The 9,779-nt window shown below is 37.4% G+C and overlaps 1 protein-coding gene across 5 annotated transcripts in view; it reads right to left on the bottom strand.

Annotated features, from left to right (window-relative positions):
• hth (homothorax) overlaps positions 1–9,224 on the bottom strand; it is an 83,022-nt gene extending 73,798 nt beyond the window's left edge. For 2 of the 5 annotated variants that reach the window (XM_015981556.2, XM_008197995.3), the window contains exons 1-2: positions 8,852–9,224; positions 3,639–3,862 (exon numbers count right to left, since the gene is read on the bottom strand). In XM_015981556.2, coding sequence (XP_015837042.1) covers positions 3,639–3,862; positions 8,852–8,866 — 239 coding nt within the window. In that variant the 5' untranslated portion in view covers positions 8,867–9,224. 5 annotated transcript variants of the gene reach the window in all.
• Between the last annotated feature and the right edge of the window lie 555 nt (positions 9,225–9,779).

Below are 9,779 nucleotides of genomic sequence, written 5' to 3' on the forward strand. Positions count from 1 at the left end.
ATTCTAAACACGAGTTAAAAAATGTTTTGTATATCTGAGCATTACAATAAACATCTGCAAAGTGTACACCGATAACTGACCTAATATATCGGGTAAATATTTAATCTCTTGTAAGATTATTTACTTTGATGTAATTTACGTTTAAATAACCAGTTTTATTATCAAAATATTCGTAGAGCTTATGTGAAAAATTCCATTGTCGGGGAGAATTATGGGGCGCGATAAAATCGAATCGGTAGCCGAGCTATCGCAGATAACGGCTCTGCAGATAGTGGATAACACATGGATTTTTGGCCCGGTCTTAATAAGTCTGAGAGGAGTTTTGTTTGGGTAATTCGGTCGGGGACCTAATCTTGTGGCAGCTGACGAGCCGTTTATTTTTATGGCTCGTTTAGGTGGTATTTAAGTGGGTAAACGCAGTATACAGTGTGTGTACAGAGATAAACATGTACGCGCCAAGTAATTACCGACACCTTTAAATAAACAGTGTCGTCCAAGCGCTGGGCAAATATTGGGTTTGGTGGCGGAAGCCCAGCAATCCGACGGAAAACGCAGTCCGGTCCATAAACTCTTACGCACGCTTATCACGTATGCGTAATGACGCTTTCATTATCAGCGAATCGATCCCGACGGATCGGGCCACAGGTGGCCGAGCCGGACCTGCACACAATCGATACGTCACGAAATGACAAACTTTTTGCCCAAAACGAGTCGGCCGTTAAGTATAAGATAATGACGTCATTTTATAGTTATTGTTGTTTAGGTATTTTTACAACCAATTTATTTCTTCATTTTGACGAAAAGTTTCATTATGTGAAGAAGTTTTACGACTGCTGTACGTTTACGAGACGCATTGCTTGAAAGAGCGGACAGGACCGGATTTGACTGCCAGGGCTGACAAACAAAAGCGAACACCTCGTATAGTAGCAAATATTTACGAACAAATTTAACACTACCGTCATAATCGTCTGAGACAACTGTATGGATAACCCGGAATTTTAATTTGCTCATCACTGCTATCTCTTATTATTCTTGGTGAATTGAGGGGAAGCACCGGTTTTTATTGCGGCTGTAAATCCCTTACGACAGGCGACTAAAAATCAACTGAAATACAGGGCTGTTTCACTAATTGAAATAAAATCTAAATAAAAACGTTTTTTCCTAATTGTTATTGCCATTTAAGATAAAATTAATAGGCCGTTTTCCATTAGAACACGCTGTATAACTCCTATAAACTTTATAATCGCCAAATTTATGCTGCCCAAACACATAGAGGCTGTAAAACTGCTCGGACAACAATTATAAAAAAATGGTTGTTCGGATGAAAATGCACCGAAATTTCATGAATTTTATAATCATTAATAACGCTTTTATTATGCATAGTATCATAATGAAATTCGGTACTATTATGTAAAATGTCCCGGAGGAATCCAAATATGTTAATAGAATTTTTCTGTACGCCTACCTGCTCCATAATGGATCCAGTGAAGGTTTCATGTTGTGGGTGCCATATTGTTTTTTATTATTTTTTGTGTATCGAATCGATTAAAAACTGGAGTACAATGAAATGTCAGGCCGCTATCTTTTCCTCGTAGCTATACATTTTTTATTGTCTGTAGTATAAAGTAGGTGGGCGTTCGCCTATTTTACATATTTTAAAGAATGGCTTATTTGCCCCGAAGGCATGAAATTTCGTTAATGATGGCATGAAAGTAGGGAGCAGACTGCGATGGCGTCCAGAAATCGAAATTTTGTTTGTTTTGAGAAGCACTGCAGTTGGCCACGGCTGCTTTAATGCACATCCAACAAGTAAAATCGAAAAATGTTTTCTTAAAATATTTATTTAACCGAGAAAAGAAATGCAAACACCACTCTCGACTGATGCAGCAACTGTTGTTATTTTAATGAGGCGATGATCTCCAATGGAGTTTCACTCCAAGTGCCCCTTAAATAGAAATTTCGCCCCGAGTTATTAAACGAAATCGAAATATTAAACAAATTTTGTTCAAATTGGAAAGGTCATCAACTGTGAGTCGGTCTAAGTTGTACCTATTTCACTGTTTATAATTAAATCGACTCATAAACCTTGGGTAATAATGTTTGATAGCAGTGTATAACAAATTTGTGTCCATTTAATTAACCCTTTCCAATAAGTAACTGACACTCTCGTAAATCGATTATAGGGGGGAGGCGGAAAACACTGCTTTAAATGATGCTTGTAGGATATAAAAACGTCAATAGGTCTATTTACGATTCTAGTCAACATTTGAAATGCATAATGCAATGGCAATATTTTAAATACGACAAGACAATCCGAAGCTTTTATCGACCACCAACTTGGAGCGTCGAAAATCCCAAAAAGGAACAGGAAAATCGCTGAATATTTATATTAGAACCGCACATGCAACTAAACTTTATTTTATTCCCAAAAATTATCTCTTCTTCTGTTTACAGGTCACGAGTAATTCAAAATTTAATCATGAACAAGTATGTACAAACCGCGCCTTCTTTCACTAAATAAACCAATTACGGAAAAACATCTATACAATAGCCTTATGTCAAAAAATATTAAAATATTAAACTTTTTTTATTTATAACTTAGTTAATTTTTTCTTAGACCCGACTATCATTGTTAAAATTTTGATAAACAAAAGTATAACTCAGAAATTTACTTGACCAGCGCCAACTAAACAATACTAAAACATTCTTCAAAATTTAAATGGACATTTTATTATTGGTATTAACTTTACTTCACTTTAGTCACCAAGTTCGATCACGGCAGTTAAGTAAGTAACGTCCTAGAGGTGTGCATATGTGACTAAAAATTATGGTCCTCCGAGCCGGATTTTGTTTTAATTTGTAATGAGACAGTTTTGTATGTATTAGAATTATTCTTATTTATTACACTTGGTAGGTGTATAAAGGGTGTCAGATAAACAAATTTCTTATCAAAAATTTATTAAAAAATAAATGTGACAGAAATTAAAACACAGTCAAACTTTTCAACGTTGATGAATGTTTATAATAAGAAACATACTTTGGCTAGCGATTGTGATAGCACAATCGTAATGGCAGCTAGATAACAATAATAGTTTTTTAAATAGTTAACTAAGATATTTACACGGTGCGTAAACTTATTGAAAAACACTTCACTGTCATTTTCTGGTAGAATTTCATAATACTCGGCAATTTTAAGTAATACCAGGCCGCACTGGGCGTGTCGTCTTAATAGCAGCTGAATCCATCTACGTAATTGTGTTTTGCTGTAATTCACGACACTCGGAGATATTATTTTAATAATCAAAGCCGTTAATGCTCATGCATGCAATCTGGAAATGAAAAACCAAACTTGAAGCCTTCGGCTAGAATATTTAAAATGTCTTTGTCTATTCTCTTGACAGATTCATAAATAAAATCTTTGTCTTATCGAAAAACTTATATTTATTGTTGCGTATTATAAAGGCATTACTAGTGTGGATTTAGGCTCTCCCGACTCAACCGTGCATGCTAAAGGCAAATCAAATAAATCGGAGATATTGGCATCAAACTAACAGTTAATGACACCATCAAATTGAAAAATTTTTTCGTGCCACGACTCCGTTGGCGGTTTTGGGGAATTCGTGGCCAGCTGGACTCACCCGTAGATGGCGTCCTTGTCCCTTTTGCCGACGTCCGGCACCGCTCCACCCATGACGTGGTTGGCGGTTGGGTTGACATGGTTCGCATGGTACGGATGCATGGCATGGTTCAGGTGGGGTGAATGGTGAAGTCCTTGCAACCCCGGCCTGTGCGCCACGTGGGGTTCGTACAAACCCGCCCCGGCGCCGCCGTCCATGTACCCAGGGTGGATGCCGTCGTCATACTGCAACAAGAGAACTCGGCGTCAGAAAAGTGCGTCAACCGGACCTAACAGCGGTCAATTAAGAGTTAGCTCGATTCTAATAGATACAGCAACATTTTTGACCAGACATAAATATTTATAGAATGTCATATTAAAAAGTTGTCCTCTCATAAACATTTCTGGATATTACAAACGACTCGAACGGAATTAATTAAAATTTTAAATTTATTAAACCTAAAATGTTAATATTCACAACTAATGGAGTAAAGTGACTCACTAAATATCTCGTTTTTTCTTACACTCTTGCCGTAATTAAATTAATTCTCTGAAAGCCATTACAGAATTGAAAGGCCTCGCCGGATTTTGATCATTTTCGAAACAAACTACCACCGTCAAAAAAAACAATTAAATGTCTTGTAACTTTTGTATATTACATTGTGTGAAACGCGCTGTTTACAAAATTACATAAATAGCAAGATTTTTTTTTACCTAACAATACCTCTATTAAAATACAGAAAATGTGTATAGTGGCCACGTTTCTAGAATAATGAAAGACCGAGTACAGCCATTTTTAAATAATATCCGAGCTGCGTACTCAAATTGAATATAAATTAATAAATTTGCAACAAATTGCTGCTTTAAAAACCATCTAATTTATTTAACGCGCTGTAAATACGGGGGTTAGTCTGAATTATTGATAGACTTCCGGTACCAGCTTCTAGAGGGTATCAAATTAATGTTACAGCCCATATAAACCCACTGAAGTCTAGGATAATTGTGCAGTTATTAGTTTCTTAAAAATTTTAATTATGCTACGATAAAGGTGATTGAAAATACCTAATCTAATTTAAACTCGCTGGAATATTATCTTTACAACGCAATAAATTCGCACCACTGCTCAGTGAAAACTATTAAATTTCGAATAAAATGTTTATTCGAAACCAACCGAATAATAATCAAAGGAGAAGTATTTTTACCAAAACCGGATTAAAATATAAGTTACCGTCGCGGCTGAATTTACATAAATATGTCACTGGTCTACAGTCCAAATTTTTAGGAAACCCGTCGTCTTCAATCTTACAGAGAAAAAATATTTGGTATCGTAGCCTAAAATATCTAATCTTGCGATAAGATTAAAATAATTTTTAAGTTAGTTTAAACTGTACAATAAATGGATTAACGGATTTGGCGGTTAATCTCGCTGTATAATTGTAACACCGGGAGGTTTTACTGATTTTTATTTAAACAATAAAAACAGACACATAATAAACAGTTTGTAACTGATTTTAGCGGGTATTTTTAAAGGCGTTATCGTAATATTCGTAATGCATGCATGGTTTAAATTATGCTGTGGATACAACCTTTTTTACTACAATAACACATTTTTGGAGAGATTAAGAATTATTTTTAACTAAACTGGTTCTGAAAGGAAACTGTAATTGGCAACGTAATTATCATATTTAAAACCAATTTTAATTTGGTTTAATGATTTGCGGCGGATTTGGTTCGTTGTTCACTTCTGAAGGTTTATTTTTTCGAAGTTTTAACCAACTTAAAAAAAATGAGTAAATTCTTGCCTGACGTGAGTCCAGGCTGTATGCCTACATAAAATTGAATAATTCTTGATTTTTATTAATATCTTTAGTAATGGTAATAAAGATATCTCCCAAGTGGTCATAAATCAAAAATATTGTCTGCAGTATTATCCTTGCAATGTACACTCGGATATTTTTAAATTGCAACTTTACCGCCTGGCCGCCTTCGGGAATGTGAAACTAGCAAAAACTCATATTACTTGAAAAATTTATGACACCCAAAAATTAAATTTTCGTTCCTGGTATTTTTACGTTTTAACCTGAATTTTTAGCGAGTTTATTTAGTGTCTTTCTACTGATTTATATCTGTAAAAAATTAAAGCGGATTATAACAGACACTTTGTTGCTTTGTACAAATTTCAGATATTTATCTTTTTTTTGAAAAATCTACAATTTTCATGGATCATAACGATACTATTTTCCGGATCATATAATTCGTATGGGATTGTCACTCGGTCATAAATATACTGTTTTAGTTTTTATAGGATAGATTCTGGCGTGAAATAAATTTTGGAAAATTGTTGCGGTCACGTGTGTGCACCTGTGGGCCAGCGTCATGAAAACGCTGGCCCCGGGTGTGGAAGAATTTGGGGTTTTAGGGCACAAAAAACCACTAACTAAACGACCAAAACCACAAGACTATAGTTAGAGATAATAAGGGCATATTTACATTTTTTTGAAGCACATCCATGTCGAATCGTTTCGCACTATTCTTTAAAAATCGGTCAAAAAGAATTTTTTACACCTAGAAAAGAATTCGGAGTAAAGCAAAGCCATTAAATCAAAAACAGTGTAATCCGACGACGAAGAAGGCGACAACTCGGAGACACATCACAGCACTGAGGAACAGTCCTTTTACAACTGCCATAAACTCACATAATTACGACTCTCAAAGTCTGTAATAACGCACTTTTATCGAATTTAATTCGATGGGTGGCGCACGACACACTCCCGCACCTTGCGACGCCACTGGAGCGCGGCCGACGGCTTCCACTCCTGGAGATGTTGAGGGGCGCGATGATATTTTTATTAAAACGTCGTAAAATCGGGGGATGGAAGCGGAATCGCGATCGGATGCCGATAATTTGCCTTTTTTCGGCCCGGATTTTAGTGGCTCTAAAGTAGGAACTTGTTGGAATGGTTGTCGTCGTAAAGTTTCATGGAGTAGTAAAGAGGACCGTGTGTTATATGGAGGCGAGTTTTTTGCCCCGCCGGAGTCGCAGCCGTAAAGTTTTATCGTCGGAAATTTTGATTTGGACGGGGGCCCGTCGGCCGACGGGCCTTTTCGCGCCGATTCCGGCGCTTCATGAATATGGATTCGCGAACAAATGAGCGCTGGTATAAATGGTCTAATTTTAATTAAAATTTTGGAGTAGGTACACGCCGATTAATTACTAGATACGGGCGAATTTAATTACGGAATTAAGGGAGGGGGCCGGGGTTTCGGTGCATTCTTCGCTGCATTCCTCGATGATAATCCAAAAGTGAGTTTTTGTGAGTGGCATTTACGGTGTGTAATCAGGTAAGGTATCTGTCCGTGGCCCGGCCAAAGTGCCTATTCATCGGTTTTAAGAGAAATTAAAAGTATTCGTTGAAAGGCCACTGCTAAACTATAATTACAAGAAACGCATCACTCCCGATCTTTAATTGCGACCATTGACTAATCAAGCCTCCATTATGATGGTCGTGCCATTAGGCCCACTCCGATTAATACAAAATCACCCATTCAAATAAAAAAACGATATTTCGTCCGAATCGAACACATAAATTAAACTCATTTGAATTTTAATTATTGTGGACGCATAATATTTAACTATGATTTGTTTCCCAAATAGTTATCCGATATTTTATCCAGTTTATTACTCCGTATTATAACAAAATAAATGAATTTTATGTGCCAATAACATTTTTCGTTTTATTCAGCCATGAAAATTTTTATTAGCTGCGAAAAACATGCAGCTTCACTGTTAAGGAGGTTATTAAATTAAGCTCTCGATCTAATTTATAACTCTCTTTTCTATAAAACCATTCAAATTAGACCACACAGCCCCGTAACAGTCTTTGCCACACGCGCGCCGCTTTTCACAAACCGAATTTCCAACAACTCCAAATTAAATAAAAGGGAACTTGGAATAATTTAGCGCGCGATTTTCCCACCGAAGGGTGCTGCCCGAAATCCCGGTGTTATATTTTTCTATTTTCCCGCTTCTCGACGCTTTGTCGGAGACATCACCCAGCCACAATTCCCTGATAAAACGTTATCTGCCTCCACTCTTCTCCCGTGTACTGTTAAATCTCCGCTTTAGTTTTCCCAAGCCACCAGGAAGCGCCACTCACAACCCCATCCCCGTATCTTTTCAATAACATACAAATTCTCCAGTTAAAATCCTTAAATCAGCTTTATTGTTTCAATAGCTCACTTAAACAAAAACAAAAAGTTTAACTACAAATCCAAATAAATATTTGAATAAATTCTATTCAAGTTTTTTTTGTTATTGGTCTTTTTTATTGCAATATTTGACAAGTGTGAGCTACTTGAACTCAGCATTTCTCTTTTATTGTTTAATTATTGCAATAAAATTTAAAGCTGCAGATTTTGAAAAATGTTACATCATTTTATTATACTGAAATAATTTTATTTGGTCTCTTAATTCAGGTGGCCCACTTTTATTAAAAAAACTCATAAAATTCCAAATGTCATCATTTCTAACCACCATTGTACGGTAATAAAAAGTTAGTAAACTTTTATGGCCTTTTTACCATGAAAAAAAATACACTTTAGCACAATTTTACAAGAGTAATTAATCTCTCATATAAATTTAAAAGAAATGTTAATTTCTAATTATCATTTTATTGGGTACTATAATTTTGAAACTTTTTTCGTCCGGTGTGCTTCAATAAAACTTGCAACAAAATTTTATATTTGCTACTTTTAAAGAATTAAAAGGTTGTAGCCTTTTTATGGTCAATTTAATTATAGTCCTTATTTAAATATGGAGAAGACCATAAACTCAACCATTCGAATTCCGAAAAAGATACAAGTGAAGAAAAACAAGATAATTTGAAATCATTTTCTCATTTCCTGGCACGGATAACACTGTTAATTGTCTTTTAATAGTTGTTTTTTTATAAGTTTTCCAAACTCAAAAATATTCTCTTTGTTTCTCTTTGGTTTGTAGTTTGTTAATTGGATTGTCTTAAGGCCGGTTCGCATTGGCGCGTTTATCGCTGGATGTTATGGTTGTCGTGGGGCGATGTACAGGGTGATTGATGCGAAGTGTCGCGGCGCGTCACGTGATGGGGTGGTACCGGTAGCCGTCGGCCCGCGCGCGGACCGCCGCGGTCCAGTGGCGATCTCGCGTTTCGGCTGCGGTGTGTCGGCCGCTGGTCGCCTTCTCCGTCGGTCACTTCGTACCCGTGGCTGAGCCATGAACTGCACCGGGTGGTCGCACCGTAGCACCGTCAGAGTCACTCTTGGCGCGCACTTTTATCACACTCACTGCGGTTCACTGCACTGTCGTGTACACTGGGCCGGTGCGAGCAGGTGCTGGGGGCCCCCTCGGGCATGGGGTCGGTGGATGGGGTCTCAGATCTCTCGGTGGTGATGGTGCGCCGAGCTGCCGTGTCCGAAGCGCGTGCGGAGATCCTGCGCGGTCCGCAGTCGTCTGCCAACTGTCAATCACGCCGAACGAAGGGGGCAGAGTGGGGCTCAGATGAATGATCTGTCAGGGCAAAGACACGCCTCTCGCCCAATGGCGGACGCTACGAACGCGCGCGCGCCGTCTCACGGACGTTCCAGGCACTACCGAACAGCGTTGCCAAGACGCCCCACAAACCTCCCCAAGTCCCCACAAAACTCGATACCATACGCTGCACCCGAAGTACATACATAACCTAAAAAATCACACTCTATACGCTCTACACCCGACCGATTCCACGCACTATACATTATTTAACGCGCAATTATGCACCGTGAATCATTAATACTTGTATATTTATCAATGCTGCCTTAATTATCTACGTAATAACCCTATAATTACCACATTTTACGTAATCATATCAAAAATATATGTCTATACTATACCTTCTGACCCTGTAAAAAACCACCCCAACCTATGCTATACAACTTGACAAAAAATATATTACGCGTATAGCTATGATTTCTTGAATTCAGTATCTATATATACCTATATATAGGTACCTATATATACTTATAGGCATATATACCTATATATATTATAAACTTCGGTTATAAAATTTCGATTCTGGTTAAACCGATTACATACATATACGAGGTCATCAGTTTCAGACACGAACACCTATACAAAATATGTCTTTGACTT

The sequence above is a fragment of the Tribolium castaneum genome, chromosome 3 (assembly GCF_031307605.1).
Source record: "Tribolium castaneum strain GA2 chromosome 3, icTriCast1.1, whole genome shotgun sequence".
In the NCBI taxonomy this organism is placed as follows: Eukaryota; Metazoa; Arthropoda; class Insecta; order Coleoptera; family Tenebrionidae; genus Tribolium; species Tribolium castaneum.